At 46.3% G+C, this 19317-nt stretch overlaps 2 protein-coding genes across 4 annotated transcripts; one reads left to right on the top strand and one right to left on the bottom strand.

Annotated features, from left to right (window-relative positions):
• Nucleotides 1-191: 191 nt before the first annotated feature.
• CCDC27 (coiled-coil domain containing 27) lies at nucleotides 192-14134 on the bottom strand. Its single transcript, XM_070956095.1, is given in 13 exon segments — nucleotides 192-1948; nucleotides 2061-2120; nucleotides 2122-2166; nucleotides 3581-3793; nucleotides 5270-5347; nucleotides 6684-6814; nucleotides 7460-7646; nucleotides 9273-9536; nucleotides 10690-10866; nucleotides 11416-11549; nucleotides 11855-11989; nucleotides 12735-12864; nucleotides 13847-14134. Coding segments are annotated over 13 exon segments (1920 nt in total). The 5' UTR covers nucleotides 14090-14134; the 3' UTR covers nucleotides 192-1825.
• Nucleotides 14135-15351: 1217 nt separating this feature from the next.
• On the top strand, nucleotides 15352-19306 carry MRPS16 (mitochondrial ribosomal protein S16). 3 transcript variants are annotated; one of them, XM_070956114.1, is made up of 4 exons: nucleotides 15352-15472; nucleotides 16658-16744; nucleotides 17465-17725; nucleotides 18880-19306. In XM_070956114.1, the coding sequence occupies exons 2-4, from the start codon at nucleotides 16732-16734 to the stop codon at nucleotides 19032-19034; spliced, it is 429 nt and encodes a 142-aa protein (XP_070812215.1). In that variant the 5' UTR covers nucleotides 15352-15472; nucleotides 16658-16731; the 3' UTR covers nucleotides 19035-19306. The 3 variants fall into 3 exon arrangements, with proteins under 3 accessions (XP_070812215.1, XP_070812217.1, XP_070812218.1); XM_070956116.1 differs by having other exon boundaries at nucleotides 16655-16744; XM_070956117.1 differs by lacking the exons at nucleotides 15352-15472; nucleotides 16658-16744 and adding an exon at nucleotides 16796-16862.
• The last annotated feature ends 11 nt before the right edge of the window (nucleotides 19307-19317 follow it).

Genomic DNA, 19317 nt, shown 5'->3' with positions numbered 1-19317 from the left:
AGCCTTTATTGTCATTGTACATCATGTATACAGCGAAACTGGTTTAGCCTCTACTGGTGCAACCCATGAACAGAAAATATAAAATACATTTATGATGTGTGTTATTCTGTATTCTATTTTCCCACATCAAATTAGGGTCAGAGCCAAAACAAGAACGACATCACTAGAAATTCATGATCATTAATTTTATTGATTGTTTTATCCTGCCTTTATTACTGTCTAAGTAACTCAAGGCACCTGTATTATTTTTAACCAGCCATTTGAGGGGGGAAATTAAAAGAGTCCGATGTGCTTTAAAAGAGGGGGTGGGGGGGGAAAATGTAACGCAGGAAATTGGAGACAAGAGGGCTCCGAATTCTTAGGTCCGTCAAAGCAACTCACCGTGAATCAGATTTTTACCCTGCAGGGTGGAGAGGATGATGAAGAGGAGAGGGGAAGGCAGGAAACTCTTCTGCATTTTGATCGAGGGGGGGGGTGTCTCTTTTTCCCGCCAACCTCTCATCCTTCGGTCTAAGAACGCGAGCGAATCATCATCAGCACCGCGTCTATCTGTATCCGGTTGGAACGCGCGTGGCTCCGGACGGAGTCGGCATTCAAAGAACCAGGAGAGTCCGTTTCATTTCAAACCCTTCTGAAAATTCCGGTTCTGGATTCTAGCCAACACCCCCCCCCTCCCCAGAGATTTCATCCTCTTCCAAAGTGGCATCGTGGGGGGAGAAAAAAAGCCCAGAAGATGGGATGGCCGAAGAGACCTGGATGAAAAAACGTCCGACGACTGGCTAGAGATTCCCAATGGAAATTGAATCCTTGCCGCGTTTTCCCAGCGCGAGGCCGAAATGAAGAGTTTGAAGATGTGGGCGGAACAAGGATGAAGATATGCGTAGCTTCCTTGCTTTGGCAAAATATCCACCAGTCAACGAAACCCCAAAAAATTTGATTTGGTGAGGTTGATGTAGGAGATGATTAGGCTGAGGCCGAAGGAGGGAGGGAGGGAGGAGTCAAGGGCGTCATCGGTCTTGAGTCATCTTTGCAACCACAAGAGTCCAGTCTGCCTTAAATTATGTTCGCTCTTATCTACTACCAATTTGCTCTGGAGTATAGTTGGACCTCCGTCTTTTCTGTGGCAGACCCTCAGATATTGGAAGACTGCTTCATGTCCCCCTCTAGTCCTTCTTGTCAAAGTTAGAATATTTTGGACAGGTGATGCGACACCCAGAAAAATACGGCATACTTCACTTAATCACCGCCTTGAGTCCTACGGGAAAAAGGCGGTATAGAAATATAATAAATAAATAAATAAATCCTCCAAGGAAAGATTGAAGGCGAACGAGGAGGTCCAGGCAGAAGAAGAAGATCATGGCTTCAAAAATCAAAGGAACCAGCTTGGACAAAACTCAAAAGCACTTTTTTTGTGCAGCTGTTGATAAAAATAGGCTCGCGCAACATGATCGCCAACATCCGATGACGGATAGGGCACAACAAGAAGAAGATATTCCCAAATTCTGCAGCCGTTCTTCGTATGTTTTACTTCAATCATCTTTGTTGCTCTATTTCGCCCCTTTTTTCCAAAGTCTCAACATCTTTCTTGTAATGCGGGGGACCAAAACTGGATGCGGTATTCCAGGTGCGGCCTTATTAAGGCTTTATAAATCAGTGCCAATACTTCAACTAGTAATCATACTAATTACAATGAATAATCATACTAATGCACAAGAAAAAGGGGGGAAAAACATGAGTGCCATCGTTTAATTGGAGACAGGAAAGCAGAATAAGAAAGTCGAGAGATGTTATTTTGGGGGGGAGGGTTAAAAAAAGGGGGGGTTTATTATTTCCCTCCGGCTTTTTTCTTATGAGTCGGCGGTGGGGCAGGCTCGGAGCTGAGAGACGGGACCTTCACGCCTTTCTGCTTCAGCATTTGGTGGAATTCGAGACGGTCGGTTATGATTTTCTGAAAGACAGTGCCGTCCGTCAGGAAGGGGAGGGGGCAGCCTCACCAGGCCAGGGGTCTCCCTCCTCCTCACCCCACTCTGCCTTTCCACCATCCCAACTACTCCAGTTACCTGCAAGGCCTCTAAAATCTCTTCGTCTGCGATTTCTGCCTGCGGGGACTTGGTGCCGGGGGGTGCTGTAAGCGGCTTGGATAATTTTGCTGCGGAACCTTTCAAACTTTCGAAGAAAGAGAAAAGAAAAGAAGAGAAGAGAATAATATGAGTTGGAAGGGACCTTGGAGGTCTTCTAGTCCAACCCCCTGCTTAGGCAGGAAACCCTACACCACTTCAGACAAATGGTTATCCAACATCTTCTTAAAAACTTCCAGTGTTGGAGCATTCGCAACTTCTGGTGGCAAGTTGTTCCACTGGTTAATTGTTCTCACTGTCAGGAAATTCCTCCTTAGTTCTAAGTTGCTTCTCTCCTTGATTAATCTCCATCCGTTGCTTCTTGTCCTGCCCTCAGATGCTTTGGAGAATAGCTTGACTCCCTCTTCTTTGGGGGCAGCCCCTGAGATATCGGAAGACTGCTAACAGAACAATTCAAACTCGGACCACACGTCTTCTGAATAGTTTTTAATCCCAGAGCTATAGTTGCACTCAACAATGAACTAAAGGGCCCACCATCAGTGAGCTGTTGGACAGCATTACTTGGTCTGTTGTGTGGATATTTGGGTGGTTTAGGGGTGGGGAATTTTCGGTGGGTGGGTGGGGGATGTTTGGGGATCATGTGTTGGGCTTGTTCTCTGGGTGTTACGTGAATTTCGTTGTATGGGTATACTATGTATATATGTACAATGACAATAAGCTTTATATATATATATCATGTCTCCCCTAGTCCTTCTTTTCATCATACTAGCCCTACCCAGTTCCTGCAATTGTTCTTCATATGTTTTAGCCTCCAGTCCTCTAATCCTCTTGGTTACTCTTCTCTGCACTCTTTCCAGTCTCAACATCTTTTTTAGAGGGAAGCATGAAGCTGGAGGAACGTAGAATGGGAGGAACGAGGCAGCTGCTAGTGGCTTCCTAAGATTTGATGTTTGGTTCCCAGCTGCCCTGCGAGGTAGACCACATTAGAGCCCCAAGGTCATGCCAGGCTAACGCTATTTTTATTACAAGGATACAGTACAGGTACTGTGTTTCCCTGAAAATAAGATCCTGTCTTATATTTTTTTGAACCCTGAAATAAGCGCTTGGCCTTACTGCCATGCGCTCAAAAGCCCAATTGGGCTTATTATCAGGGGATAATGTCTTATTTTGGGGGAAACAGGGTAGTTCTCGGCTTGCAACATTTAGTGACGGTTTGAAGTTACAACAGCACTGAAAAAAAATGACTGGGTTTTTTCTGCAATATCCCGCTGGCTCATAGTTAAGTGATGCCTAGGAAGAGTTACTGCACACTTACGACTGTTGCAGTGTCCCCATGGATACGTGATCAAAATTCGGACGCTCGGCAAACCGGTTCCTATTTATGAGGGTCGTGCTGTCCCCCCCCCCCCGGGGGTCCCCAGTTTCCACTTTCGCGACCGTCCGACCAAGCGAAGTCGATGAGGGAAGCCGGATTCATTTAACGACCGCGTTCCCAAGCTTACCCGGGCGCTGACGCTCTCCAGGGTGACTCTGGTCTGCTGTTCCGCCCGTTGCAAAATCTCCAGCTGCTTCTGGAGTTCATCCTGGCTGCTCAGCTGCTTCCCGGCCCGATGCTGGCTCACCAGTAACTCGGAGTGAAGCTGCTGGACGTTGGTTTGCAAAGTGTGGATGGCCTGGTCTCTGTCTGCCAGATGGACTTCCAGCTTGGTCACCTCCTGGCCAGGAAGGAAGAGGGGGGGGGGGGGAAAGGGCAAAATTATAGAGAATCCAGACACTTTGGGGGGTGTTTTTCAGGGCACCCCTAGAACAGAAATAGGAAGAGAACATAGGAAGACAAGTAGGACTAGGACTAGGAAAGGCTAGAATGCAGAATAGAATGGAATAGAATAGAATACGAGTAGAGTAGAATAAGGAATAGAATAGAATAGAATGGAATAGAAAGGAATAGAATAGAATAGAATAGAATAGAATAGAATGGAATGGAATGGAAGGGAAGGGAAGGGAAGGGAAGGGAAGGGAAGGGAAGGGAAGGGAAGGGAAGGGAAGGGAAGGGAAGGGAAGGGAAGGGAAGGGAAGGGAATAGGAATAGGAATAGAATAGAAAGGAATAGAATAGAATAGAATAGAATAGAATAGAATAGAATAGAATAGAATAGAATAGAATAGAATAGAATAACAAGAGTTGGAAGGAATAGAATAGAATAGAATAGAATAGAATAGAATGGAATAGAAAGGAATAGAATAGAATAGAATAGAATAGAATGGAATGGAATGGAATGGAAGGGAAGGGAAGGGAAGGGAAGGGAAGGGAAGGGAAGGGAATAGGAATAGGAATAGGAATAGAATAGAATAGAATAGAATAGAATAGAATAGAATAGAATAGAATGGAATGGAATGGAAGGGAAGGGAAGGGAAGGGAAGGGAAGGGAAGGGAAGGGAAGGGAAGGGAAGGGAAGGGAAGGGAAGGGAATAGGAATAGGAATAGAATAGAAAGGAATAGAATAGAATAGAATAGAATAGAATAGAATAGAATAGAATGGAATGGAATGGAATGGAATGGAATGGAATGGAATGGAATGGAATGGAATGGAATGGAATGGAATGGAAGGGAAGGGAAGGGAAGGGAAGGGAAGGGAAGGGAAGGGAATAGAAATAGAAGGGAATAGGAATAGGAATAGAATAGAACAGGAATAGAATGGAATAGAATGGAATGGAATGGAACAGGATTAGAGTAGCATAAGGGATAGAACGAAATAGGAATAGAAGGGAATAGGAATAGGGATAGAAGGGAATAGGGATAGGGATAGGGATAGGGATAGGGATAGGGATAGAACCGAACAGAACAGAACAGAACAGAATCTGTAAAGGGGTGCTGAGAATTGTACTTTCAAATCTGCAACCTTCAGCCAACGTAGATTTATAGCAAAGTAAAAAACTGGTAGTTTCAATTCCTGTCTGGATTTATCCCACAAGGCCTTGAGGGTCTCATCCGCACAGTTTCCCATAGGGGACCTGTGTGTGTGTGTGTGTGTGTGTGTCCGACCTTTCGATCGGCAAGCCCAGCGTCTTAGCCCCTGAGCCATTTAATTGACAGACCAGCCAATTCTGTCGAATGGTTTACACCCAACCCAGAGCAGAAATCCACAGATAAGAGATCCAAGGGAGGGGGAGGGGGGGGGGAGGTTCCCTTACCTGTCGGAGTTTACAATTCTCTCTCTCGATGGTGCCCATCATTTCTTCGTGTTTCCTCTCCTCCCGCAAGTTGGAAAACTAAGAAGGGAAGGCGGAAGCGGTGAAAAGCTCCCGCGCTGGGGATTTCCAACAAACAATCTTCATTCCCCCCTCCCGGTTTTTTTTAAAAAGGAACGCACAAAAACGAGAATCCGTGGGATTCTTGCCTCCCCCCCAACCAAATTAGTTAGCAGAGTGCTGCAGCTGGCCCATCCATCACATCTTTCCTTCCTTCTTTCCTTCCATCTTTCCTTCCCATCCATCACATTTTTCCTTCCTTCCTTCCTTCCCATCCATCATTTTTCCTTCCTTCCTTCCTTCCCATCCATCACATCTTTCTTTCCTTCCTCCCTCCCTCCCTTCCCATCCATCACATCTTCCCTTCCTTCCTTCCTCCCTTCCTTTCCTTCCTTCACATCCATCACATCTTTCCTTCCTTCCTTCCATCTTTCCCATCCATCACATCTTTCCTTCCTTCCTTCCTTCCTTCCCATCCATCACATCTTTCTTTCCTTCCTTCCTTCCTCCCTTCCTTCACATCCATCACATCTTCCCTTCCTTCCTTCCTTCCTTCCTTCCTTCCTTCCTCCCTTCCTTCACATCCATCACATCTTTCCTTCCTTCCTTCCATCTTTCCCATCCATCACATTTTTCCTTCCTTCCTTCCCATCCATCACATCTTTCCTTCCTTCCTTCCTTCCCATCCATCACATTTTTCCTTCCTTCCTTCCTTCCTTCCCATCCATCACATCTTTCTTTCCTTCCTTCCTTCCCTCCCTCCCTCCCTTCCCATCCATCACATCTTCCCTTCCTTCCTTCCTTCCTTCCTTCCTCCCTTCCTTCACATCCATCACCTTTCCTTCCTTCCTTCCATCTTTCCCATCCATCACATTTTTCCTTCCTTCCTTCCTTCCCATCCATCACATCTTTCCTTCCTTCCTTCCTTCCCATCCATCACATTTTTCCTTCCTTCCTTCCTTCCTTCCCATCCATCACATCTTTCTTTCCTTCCTTCCTTCCCTCCCTCCCTCCCTTCCCATCCATCACATCTTCCCTTCCTTCCTTCCTTCCTTCCTTCCTTCCTTCCCATCCATCACATTTTTCCTTCCTTCCTTCCCATCCATCACCTTTCTTTCCTTCCTTCCTTCCCTCCCTCCCTTCCCATCCATCACATCTTCCCTCCCTTCCTTCCTTCCTTCCTTCCTTCCTTCCTTCCTTCCTCCCTCCCTCCCTCCCTCCCTCCCTCCCTCCCTCCCTCCCTCCCCATCCATCACATCTTCCCTTCCTTCCTTCCTTGCTGAGAGCAGAGTCCGAATGCCAACCCTGTAAAATCCATTTTTCTCGACCGTCCTGCTGCCTAAGCCCGTTGACCGACCTTATTCGACATGGCCTCCAGCTGTTCGCCTCGTTCCCGGAGTTCCTTCTGCAAAGATTCTTTCTCCACCTCAGCTTTCCGGAGTTGGGATTCCCCGAAGGACAACTCTCGTTGCAGGGATGAAATCGCGCCTGGAGAAACAAGCGGGAGGGCAGCAGGGCACTCTACTACTCTATACTCTACTCTATTACTCTACCATTCTACTCTACTACTCTACTTTACTCTATTACTCTATTCTACTCTATTAATTCTATTCTATTTCCAATTCCAATTCCAATTCTTCTATTCTATTCCATTCCATTCCATTCCACTCCACTCTACTCTACTCTATTCTTCTATACTATTATATTCTTCTCTTCTCCTCTCCTCTCTTCTTTTCTCCTCTCCTCTCCTATTTCCTTCCATTCCATTCCATTCCATTCTATGCTATTCATTCCAATAATCTATTCTATTCTATTCTATTCTATTCTATTCTATTCTATTCTATTCTATTCTATTCTATTCTACTCTACTCTACTCTACCCTACCCTATACTCTATTCTATTCTTCTATACTATTATATTCTTCTCTTCTCCTCTCCTCTCTTCTTTTCTCCTCTCCTCTCCTCGCCTATTTCCTTCCATTCCATTCCATTCCATTCTATGCTATTCATTCCAATAATCTATTCTATTCTATTCTATTCTATTCTATTCTATTCTATTCTATTCTACTCTACTCTACTCTACTCTACTCTACTCTATTTTTCCATTCTGGGTTCTGGAGGACCCCAGGGGTACCTGTGGCCAGCTCGTACTCGTTCCGCGCTTTCTGCAGCTCTTCGTAGAGGATTTCGTTCACCTTCTGGAACTCCAGCAGCTTGTAGAGGATCAAGGTGTTATCCGAGTCTTCCAGATCGCTCGAGTCGCCTTCCTTCACTTTGGATTCGCTGCTGGAGAGCATCTCCTCCTCTATTTCCACCAGGCTCTGGGAGGCGGTCGGGGGGAGGGGAGAGGTGAGGGGAGTAAAAGAAAAGTGTGTTGTGATTGTGTTGTTATTTACGGACACGGGTGGGTGGGAAGGGAAAGGGGGGAATCCCACCGTCTTTCTGATGCTTCAAGGACAGCGGAAGGCACTGCGGTAACTTTATTCGCTCTTGCGAATGCGGGCAGGGCTCGTCTTACGGCTGCGAGCGAGCCCGAAGCCTTAGTGTTGCTAAGCGAGGCGGCCATTAAGTGAGCTTTGTCCTCTTTTACGACCTTTCTTGCCAGGGTCGTTAAATTGAATCGCTACGGTTGGTAAGTTAACTTGTAGATCCCCCATTGATTTCGCTCGTCGGAAGATCTCAAAAGGGGGATGGTGTGACCCCGGGACGCGGCGACGGTCGTAAACACGAGTCCGTTGCCAAGCGCGGGGAATTTTGGTCACGTGACTGTGTGGGGAGGCCGCGACGGTCGCAAGTGTGAAAAAACGGTCCTCGGTCACTTTCTTCAGTGCCGTTGCAAAAATCGAGAGCTATCTGTAAGGCATGTTTTTTTGGCACCGCAGGAAGTCCTTGGCTTACGACAGCTCATTGAGCGACCAAAGTCACAACGGCACTGAAAAAAGCGACTTAGGACTTAGGTTTTTCACGCTTTTACGACTGTCGTAGCGTCCCCGTGGTCGCACCATCAAAATCCCCAAGCTTGGCAACAGACTCGTATTTATGACGCCCGCCGTGTCCTGGGGTCACGTGACCCTCTTTTGCGACCTTCCCCAACCGGCAAACTCAATGGGGAAAAGCCAGTTTTGCTTAAGGACTGTGTTCCTGACTTAACAGCTGCTGTTGATTCGCTCCGAAAATTCCATCGAATGGGGTAAAATTCACTGAACGCACGTCTCAACTTAGCCACAAAGGTTTGGGGCTCCACTGCGGTCTTAAGTCGAGGACTTCCCATGGACAAGTTGTGATTTCCTCTACGGGCGGCCCTCGACTTAACAACAGTCTGTTCAGTGGCCATTCGCTAAATTTTGGATAAAATATAGGATAAAATAGAAAATAGAGAAGAGAAGGGAAAGGAAGAGAAGAAAAGAGAAGAGAAGAGAAGAGAGGAGTAGAGTAGAGTAGAATAGAGTAGAATAGAATAGAATAGAAATATTGAATCGAATATAGAATAGAATAGAATAGAATAGAATAGAATAGAATAGAATAGAATAGAACAGAACAGAATAGAATAGAATATAGAATAATACAATTTGGAATAGAATAAAGTAGAATAGAGTAGAGTAGAGTAGAATAGAATAGAATAGAATAGAATAGAATAGAATAGAATAGAATAGAATAGAATAGAATAGAATAGAATAGAATAGAATAGAATAGAATAGAATAGATAATATGGAAGGGGAGAGGAGAGGAGAGGAGAGGAGAGGAGAGGAGAGGAGAGGAGAGGAGAGGAGAGGAGAAGAGAAGAGAAGAGAAGAGAAGAGAAGAGAAGAGAAGAGAAGAGAAGAGAAGAGAAGAGAAGAGAAGAGAATCCACTGTGGTCGTTAAGTCGAGGACTAGCCTGTATTCCTGTCCCGTCCAGGTGTTTCTCCGGGTCTTTTACCAACCCCGGTTTTTTTCGGCCTTCCTACCTCCTTCTCGAAGTGGTCCAGATCCCCCTGCTCTTTTAAGAGCTCTTTCTTCACAAGCAGCGCTTTCGAATCCAGCGCCTGCTCCGACCGGCTCAGCAGCTCTTTCAGGCGCTCGAAATCTTGACTCGAGTCTTCCGAAAGGTCGACCTGGTCCACGTAGACCGAGGGAATGCTCTTCTGCCCGAGGTCGGACGACGGGCAGACCCCATGCGTGGACAGCTGGGTCAGGTCCCATTCGGACGAAGGCTCCGCTTTGGCACGCTTCTGGGAAGGAGATTTCGAAAGCAAAACCTGATGGAGGAGGGGGGGGGGGTTGGGGGGGGCGGAGGGAAGGGTGTTTCTGCAGTTGGGGCAATTCTGAAGGTTTGGGTTCGGCAGGAGGTAACGTGGGTAGTCCTCAATTTACGACGGTAAGGGAGCCTGCCCGGGATGGCCATAAGTTGAGGATTAGCCGCGTTGCCTTCAATGCATTTTTCTCTATTCTATTGCTATTCTATTTTTATTCTCTACTTTATTCTATTCCATTCCATTCCATTCCATTCCATTTTCTATTCTATTCTATTCTATTCTATTCTATTCTATTCTATTCTATTCTATTCTATTCTATTCTATTCTATTCTATTCCGTATTCCATTCCATTCCTTCTCTTCTCTTCTCTTCTATATTCTATTCTATTCTCTATTTTATTCTATTCTATTCTATTCTGTTCTCTATATTCTATTTCTATTCTATTCTATTCTATATTCTATTCTCTATTCTCTATTTTCTATTCTCTATTCTATTCTATTCTATATATTCTATTCTATTTTTTATATTCTATTCTATTCTGTTCTATTTCTATTCTATTCTCTATATTCTATTCTATTCTATTCTAAATTCATTTTGTTCTAATTCTAATTCTAATTCTAATTCTTACTCCACTCCATTCCATTCCATTTTAGTCTAACCTGCTATGGCGTGAACGGTATGTAAGCCTACCTAAGGGCTTATTGCTATTGCCATTAATAAATCTCGCTATGACTGTTTCCTAATATGATTTGATTGCTTATTTGTTCCCTATGACTATCATTAAATGCTGTACCTTATGATTCTTGACGAAGGTATCTCCTCTTTTATGTACACCGAGAGCGTATGCACCAAAGACAAATTCCTTGTGTGTCCAATCACACTTGGCCAATAAAGAATTCTGTTCTGTTCTGTTCTGTTCTGTTCTGTTCTGTTCTGTTCTACTCTACTCTACTCTACTCTACTTTATTATTATTATTATTATTATTATTATTATTATTATTATTATTATTATTATTATTATTATTATTCTATAAAACTTTGAGGCTTTAGGGGGAGGGGGGAACCAGGTTCCGGGAGCGATCAAGGCTCAAGACAAGCCTGGGAAGCAAAGAAAAGAGAGCGAAGTTACCTCTTCCGAAGTTCTCCCTAAAATAGAGGCCTGCCATTTCAGGAGCTGCTCCAGTTGTTTGTGCATTGCCTGGACCTCTTCCCGCAGAACGGCGATCACTCCGTCCTTCCGGATACACTCGGCTTCAAAAGGAGCCAGGCGGGTAATCTCTTCCCCCAGCCTATTAAGACTCAGATCCTGGGAAGGGAACAAAAATTCCTTTTAGCCCCAGAGAGGAGGAAGGGGGTCAAGCTATTCTCCAAAGCACCCGAAGGCCAGACAAGAAATGATGGATGGAAACTGACCAAGGAGAGATTCAACCTGGAAATAAGGAGAAATTTTCTGACAGTGAGGACAATCAACCCATGGAACAGAAGTTGCCTTTGGAAGTTGTGGGAGCTTCATCCGTGGAGGCTTTCAAGAAGAGATTGGACTGCCCTCTGTCAGAAATGACAGGGACTCCTGCTTAGGATGGGGTCGGGGGTCGGACTAGATGACCTACAAGATCCCATCCAACTCAGTTCATCTGTTCATCTGCAATCTGTTCCTTGCAAACTGCTCCCTTCAGCCCCTTTTCTGACCGCTCGCCCCACATCAAATTGCAAGATGTTATTAAACTTTTGCAAGTCGGAAAAAGGAGCCGCGAACTCCTTTTGGGCAAACCTGACTCTCTTCTTATCACGTCCCGAAAAAAATCTCTGGCCAAACCCTCTTCCGCCCTCGTTCCTTGCGGGTTCGAATCCTCACCTTCTCATGAAGCACGGGGATGTACCAGGGCATCCGGTTCCCGGAGCGGGCTTTAAGCTGGCCTGGGGGGACCATGCCTTCTGTGAAGCTCTTCCATTTGGGCAACACAATCTCCGAGGAGGAAGAGGGATAAACTGGGAAGAGAAATGTCACTCAAAGACAACCCAAAGAGAACAGTCTGCACCCCAAGGGCTGCTGGGTTTCCCCCCCCTTTTTTTTGGATGTGGGGGGAACAGAGGCCGGCCTATAGAAGAGATTCTTTGTAGTTCAGGGTTGAAACAGAGGAGGAGGAAGAGGAGGAGAAGAAGAAGGAGAAGAATTGTGGGGTCCTTGGTTAAACTTCGCACCTTTCAAGGTTGACCAAAGTGCCATTCCTGCTATAAACCTCTTCTGTTTTGTGGGGAGGGTGATGTAATTGAATCCAGACAAAGAAACTTACATCTGATGCGACTCCTCGAGTCCCAAACGTCGGGATTTTGGATCAGGGAATTCCAGTCGTCCAGGGATATCTGGGAAGTCAGACTCATGGTGCTGAGGTTGGTAGGGAGATCCCCAAATCTGGAAATGCTGCTCACTGGTGGGGAGAGGAACGGGGTGAGGTGGGGACAGCAAGCAGAGAATTCAACGCTGACTCTTTCACGTCTGGGGTGGCGCGAAGACTCCTGCCTTGGGGTCGGGGGTTGGACTAGAAGACCTCCGAGGTCCCTTCCGGGACTGGGATTCTGTGCTATTCTATGATAAGAGGACTGAAGCTTGAAAAATGTGGATCCACACTGCGCTATGCGGCTGTTTGCATTAGCACGAAACATGGACAGATAGTCCTGGACTTACAACCACCCGTTTAGTGGCCGTTCGAAGCTTACAGCAGCACTCTAAAAAGGACCGTTTTTCACACTTAACGACCGTCGCAACGTCCCCGGGGTTACGTGATCCAAATTCAGACTCTCGGCAACCGACTCGTATTTATGACGGTCACAGTGTCTCAGGGTGGGGTGGGGGGATCACATGATCCCCTTTTCCGATAAGCAAAGTCAACGGGGTGGGGAGGGAGCCAGATTCACTTAACAACCGTGTGACTCACTTAACGGCTGAATTCCTTTTAGGGATTCCCCAGGAAGGCCGTTGAACGGGGCAAGAAGTTCGTTTCAACGACCGTTTCTGGCGCGGTGACGGAACTTTGGGGTGGGGCTCCATTGCGGTCGTTAAATCGAGGAATTACCTGCAAAGTGCAATTTCACCGACCGCCCAACCAAGCCGGAGTGGGCAACAGGGAGGCCGAGCAAGTGACAAAATGGACCTGCCAATTGTTGAGTCTTTACCAAGGAGCGGTGCTGACGTCGCCTGGTTGCAATACTGAGGACATCCGGGACGTTTCAAGAAGCATTTCTGCAGCAACGATGAATCGGAAAAATCACTTGGTATATTGGACATCTTCCTTTGTTCCTCAGCCTGGGAGACGAGAGAAAGTTAGAGTCAACGCCTTCTGGTTTATCGGGATTCTATTGATTTTATTTATTTGTCAAGCGTGTATAAGGTAACAGAAATAAGTATAAACACGATTATGAACACAGGAAATGGATACGGATAAACGGGGGACAGTAGGACAGGGACGGTAGGCAGGTTAGTGCGCTTATGCCCAAACCCAAACCCCTTACAGATCTCTTACAAATTTATTTATTATTTATTTATTTATTTATTTATTTATTATATTTCTATACCGCCTTTCTCCCGTAGGACTCAAGGCGGTGTACAGTCAAGAAAAATATAGACACACAAACATCATAAAATTGCTAATTAAAATTATTACTTAGTTTGGTCAATTAAATAAAACCCAGAATTAGATAACATTTAAAAAATCATTCACATGTTCGTATGTTTAGCCCCGCCTGTTGGAACATCAGGGTCTTGAGGGCACGGCGGAAAGCACGGAGATCAGGGATATTCCGTATCTCCGGGGGCAGTTCATTCCAAAGGGTTGGAGCCCCCACAGAGAAGGCCCTCCCCCTGGGAGTCGCCAGTCGGCGTAATTTGACTGACGGTACCCTGAGTAGTCCCTCCCTGTGAGAACGAACTGGTCGGTGGGAGGCTATTGGTGGCAAAAGACGGTCTCGTAGGTACCCAGGTCCTAAGCCATGGAGCGCTTTAAAGGTGATGACTAACACCTTGAATCGCACCCGGAAGACCACCGGGAGCCAGTGCAGCTCGCATAGGAGAGGTGTTACATGGGCGTAACGAGCTGCAAATGGGGTGAGGTCAACAGTAGACAGTCTAAGGTTAAAGTCTCAGCTCAACCGTGGCCGTCAGCCGAGGACTACCTGTATTAATAGCTTTTCCAAATATTAGCACGACTAATGATCCTTTTGCAAGCTGACCAGTCGAGCCGTTGCATACCTATAATATAATATATTATATTATAATAATAAATAAATACCTGTTTCTCATAGTAACGTCTGACAGCGTGAAACGCTTTACTGGGATGAATTTTGTCACTGCCTGGATGATTCCACATGAGCGTCTGTTGGGGGGAACTCGTCTTCCGCAACTCGCCAATCCCCTTCGTCATTAAGGTAAGATTTTTCTCCATGAATGCAGAAACCTCGTCCTCTCTTCCACCTAAAAAGCCCTGGAAATTTTTTTTTAAAAAATCAAGTTTTAAAAAATTATCGTGCTCCATCAAGACGTTGTCGACTCCGTCCCAGATCAATAAATAGATTTTTTTAAAAAAAACAAAACCAGGACCTCTAATCTATCATATCTATCTATATCTATATCTAATCTATCTATCATATCTATTTAACCTCTCTCTCTCTCTCTCTCTCTCTCTCTCTATCTATCTATCTATCTATTATATCTATCTATCTATCTATCTATCATATATAGCTATCTGATATTAAATATATATCATTCACATATTATTATATAAAGTAATAATTATAGTAGTAGAAGTAGAGGAGTCAAAAATGTAGGATTGGTAGCCAGTCTGAGCTCTTCTTCCTTTCTGGCGGCTTGAGCAGAGAGTAATCCTTGGGTTTGCCAGGCTGGGGCTGATGGGGATGGTAGTCCATATAGTCTGCAACAGGTTGGAGGAATCCAGCTTACCTGCCTGAAAACAAACACACGGAGTAATGTCTCACTCATGTCAATAAACCACCATGACAGACTGGATGGCTAAATTAACCCACTTTTGAGACCCTCATTGTGATTCACATTGGTGCAACAACAGACTAACTAGGTTTATAAGTAACCTGGTTAAGGCCAAGGAAGTTTGGTTGTTTTGGGGGGTTTTTTTGGAGGGGAGCGGGTATTATTGTTTATAACAACAACTCAAATTGTTGGGTCCTGGGATCGGTCCCCCAAGCCAATTTTGTGGCCAAAAAGAAACTTCTTCAATTTAAGCCTCAGCTATAAATGAGGGAAATTAAAAGCGTCCACTTCTATTGCAAAGGAACCCAAAATCTCCATCTCGTAACCCAAAATTTCCCCTCAGTTCCTCAATGAGGACTAGCTACATACTGCAGCAGGGTTTATGAGCACGTGACCAAACCCCTCCTCCTCCTCCTCCTCCCCCCCTCCCTCCAGGAGGCTCAGGAAAGGGAGGGCGGGGTTTATGGGCACGGAGAACAAAGGGGCGTGGCCAGTTGACGGAGGCGGGGCCAGATAAGACGTTTGTGGGTGAGGGGGGGTTTTCTTACGTTCGCTCCCCTCGGACCCTTCGCCGCTTTAAGCCCGGGGGTCGCTCAACGGCTCTCGGGCCTCCTTTTTCAGGTAGGCCAGCCTCGGTTGCTTAGCAACGCGAGGGTGGAAAACTCGACGCGCGGTGCGATGACGTCAGCACCTGCGACACCGGGTGGGGGCGCATGCGTGATCGAGGGTAGACGGGACGAGAAAGGGCACCTCCGAACGGGCGATCTGATTGGGGCGGTTCGGATTCCGGACTCCGCGCATGCGCCTGAGGGTTGGTCTGGATCAGCGTGGATTTGGATCTGGGGATCTTAAAAGGATCGCTTTTTCCGGGCTACTGAGTGCGGGATCGCGGCTGGGAATCCCCTCCTTGCAGGTAAGGCAGAAAATCACCAGGTGCAGCTTATTCATTTCTTTCCAACTTGATGCATAATAATAATTTTAGTTGCATCAACTGCACCGGTTGAATTGCAGGCTGCCCTGTTGCAAGAAGCTGTTATTGCAGAGGATGGGGGGGTGTTGAAATTCCTCCCGTCGGATCAGCTTCTTGCAAAAAAATGAGCAAAAGCCCCTTTCTCCTCTTGCAGCCATCCTTGCAATGCTGCAGAAATTCAACAGGTGCAGCTCGCTGCTTTGCAACCTGGGTGCAAGGAGGAAGCTCCCCCCCATCCTCCTCCTCCTCCCTCCTACCCTTAAATGCTCCCTGCGTTTTTTCTACACCTGGCTCCCCTTTGTCTGCTAATAAACCTCAGTTTGTTTGGATCGTGGCTTGTCAAACCAGCTTCCTGAATTCAGGTTGCAGGTTGCATTAAAAAAAAACCCGCCCCCTCCAAACCAGGTTTAGGACCTGCACAAACTGGGATTGCAGCTGCTGGTTTATACCTGCAAGGGCGGCCAACGGTTTTATGCTTTTAATAACCCGTAGTTCTCGATTTACGACCGCAATTGAGACCCCAAAGTTATGTTGTTAAGCGAGACAGTTGTTAAGTGAGTTTTGCCCCGTTGTTCAGTGAATCGCTGCAGTTGTCAAGTCCACACCGTGGTTAATTGAATCCGGGTTCCCCACTGACTTGGCATGTTAGGAGGTCACAAAAGGGGATCACGACCGTCATAAATAGGAGTCCGTCTGAAGGAGTCCGTGGAGACCACGGTCGCAAGTGTGAAAAACGGTCCCGAGTCCCTTTTTCCAATGCCATTGTAACTTCGGTCTCTAAACAAACTGTTTTTAAGTCGAGGACTACTTGAATTTATGTTTTTTATATTTATTTAAAACTGAATGAACTATAGGACTCATTCAGTTTTTCCCCGACTGGCTTCACCTTTAAGCTTGGGTGGACTACAGCTCCCAGAATTCCCCAGCCAGCATGGAGGAATTCTGGGAGGATGGCTGGCTGGGGAATTCTGGGAGCTGTAGTCCACCCAAACTTAAAAGTTGAGTAACACTGGTTGTGTGAATCGCATCTGGGTTTCCCCGGAGTCCGTTTTTCCTTCTGATTTTAAATAAATACCATTTTACAACTATAAAATATCTTTTTTTTATCTTTCTCTTCTTTCCCAGCAGCCATCTGGACTTCGTTCCCCCTTTTTAAAATCAGATATTTTTTCCTGTTTTCTCTGCGGGAAGTCAACGACATCATGGTCCAATTAGGTAAGTGTCATTGCCGAAGGCTTTGTACTCTATATCTCTGTGCCCACCACACAACTTGGGTCAAGATGCATGCGCCTTGCAATATTATGTCTACATTCCCTTACAACAACCTTGTGAGGTAGGCCGGTATCCCCATTGTGATTTTCCTTCAGAGCTTTCTCTGCTGTTTCGGGCTGAATTTCCCCCTTGAAAAAAACCATGACATGACAGCTAGCTGGGTGACTTTGGGCCAATCACTGGGAGACGGGGAGTTCTAGTCCCGCCTTAGCCATGACAGCTAGCTGGGTGACTTTGGGCCAATCACTGGAAGTCGGGGAGTTCTAGTCCCGCCTTAGCCATGACAGCTAGCTGGGTGACTGGGCCAATCACCGGGAGACTGGGAGCTCTAGTCCCACTTTAGCCATGACAGCCAGCTGGGTGACTTTGGATCAACCACGAGGGAGATTGGGAGCTCTAGTCCCACCTTAGACCCTTGGCAACCGACTCATATTTATGAGTGTCCCGGGGTCATGTGATCTCCCTTTTGCGACCTTCTGACGAGCAAAGTCAGATCCGCTTAACAACCGGATTACTCTAGGAAAGTCATAAAACGGGGGGGGGTAAAAACTCATTTAACGGCTGTCTCGCTTCGCCGCCGAAAGATTGGCCGTTGACGTCGTAAGCCGACAACTCCCCGCATTGCTGACGATTGTCTTCCCTCCCAATTTCCTCTTCAACCAGGGCGCCCCCTGCTGAGGAAGTACCGCAACGTCCGTGTGGTCATCCGGATGTCCCTCGGCGGTTGCACGAACCGGCCTTTCTATCGCATCGTAGCCGCCCACAACCGACGCGCCCGGGACGGCAAATACCTCGAGCAGATCGGCTGCTACGATCCGCTGCCCAACTCCCACGGCGAGAAGATTATGGGGCTCAACTTCGACCGGTTCAAATATTGGTTTGCCTACGGAGCTACTCCGACCAAGCCCCTCGAAAAACTCCTAGGTAAAGGCTCCCTCTTTTGCTTTCGGGTTACACGTAGTCCTCGGCTTAACGACCACTTAACCGAGCCGAAAATTTCTTGAAGGTACATTCAGGGGAAAAAAACCCTCAGGGATCCTTCCCTGGGCGTGAAACATCTTTTCACCGGTAGCAAATGGAGCTCGAACTTTCTGTTTTTAAGTGAGACGTTAAGTGAGTTTTGCCCCGTTCTACAACTTTCCTGGCCGCAGTTGTTAAGTGAATCCAGCTTCCCACTCGAGTTTGCTTATCAGAAGGTCGCCAAGGGGGCTGCGACTGTCGTAAACACAGACGTCTGAATTTTGATCACCTGAACAATGGTCGTTAAGTGTGAAAAACAGTCCCAAGTCTGTTTTTTCAGTGCAACGGTCACTCTGAATGGTCACTGTGAGGTGAATTGTTGTGAGGTGAGGGCTACCTGTATTGGTTCTGTTTTTGAAAATTGAATTTGTAAAATACTTTAAGCCAATTTTATTTATTTTATTTTTTTTAAGACTACGGGGCCGTCCTCGACTTACGACCGTTTGTCGAGCGCCAGTTTGACAGCCCTCTGTCACAATGGCACTGAAAAAGGGATCACCAATTCTCTCAAGATACGTCCGTTGCAATGTCCCGCGATTGCTTGATCCCCGGTTACAACCATTCCAAGCGGCTTCCGACACACGAAATCATGATTTTATTTATTTTATTCATTTAAGAAAATTTATATATTCATTTAACTTGCTCTCGGTGACTCGGGGCAGCTTACAAAGATAGGAATGGTGTAAATCGGTGATGTCTTGCTTAATGACCGCAGCAAAAATGTTTGTAAAGTCAGACAGAGTCATGCAATGCCTCCCTTAATAGCAAATGTTCCGGTCCCAATTACGGCCGTAATGCAAGGATTCCCTTGGTATTCATTCGGTTGAGACCGGTTTGCCCGAACCGGTAGCGGAGATCGTGGGTGGGCCTGCCCACCTGCCCCGGTGCTATGCTGTCGTTTTTAGGCATTTTTTTGAGGCCGGGTGCATGCACGGAAGGAACAATATCTGAAACCCATCGCTGCCCCGTGCGCTCAATATTTTTCCTATTGTATTTGCAAAATACTTAACGCGCAGAGTGATGCGCTTTTTAATACATATATTTTTTTTAATTTTTAGGTCTTGCTGGATTTTTTCCCCTGCATCCGATGACCGTCACAAACGCGGAGCGGTTCAGGAAGAAAAAAGCCCAGGAAGCAGAGAAGGCAGCCGAAAACGAAGAAGGCGAAAAGGAAGATTTGGACGAAAAGCAGGAACAGCAGCAGCAAAATTGAGCCGCGAAGTGAGAAAACCTCACAGGTGGCTGGAGACTGAAAGGATAACATTGATTTTTCTTTTTTTTTTAAATACATGATGTGACTTCCGTCTACGAAATCTCGCCCTGGATTCTCGCTATTTTGAGGGAAAGTTGGCTCCCGTCTTTTAAAAGAGGCGCACAAACCTTGTCGTGCACCCCAAACAACAGGCCGGCTTCGCACAACCCGGAACTCGTGTCTTCCTAACCCGAGCGGCTTTTTGCGCGATTAAATCCCAAATTTAAAACGAATCCCACAAAAG

This window comes from Pituophis catenifer, unplaced genomic scaffold, assembly GCF_029215685.1.
Source record: "Pituophis catenifer annectens isolate HBS135680 unplaced genomic scaffold, rPitCat1.0.hap2 SCAF_18, whole genome shotgun sequence".
Taxonomy (NCBI): domain Eukaryota; kingdom Metazoa; phylum Chordata; class Lepidosauria; order Squamata; family Colubridae; genus Pituophis; species Pituophis catenifer.
The sequence above is the reverse complement of the archived record's forward strand: the minus strand, read 5'-3'. Positions and strand labels throughout refer to the sequence as shown.

Excerpts from the sequence above, each read along its gene's own strand:
- MRPS16 (XM_070956114.1), top strand. Across the intron at positions 17,726-18,879 it reads GCCCCTCGAAAAACTCCTAG|GTCTTGCTGGATTTTTTCCC; the intron begins GTAAAGGCTCCC and ends TTTAATTTTTAG.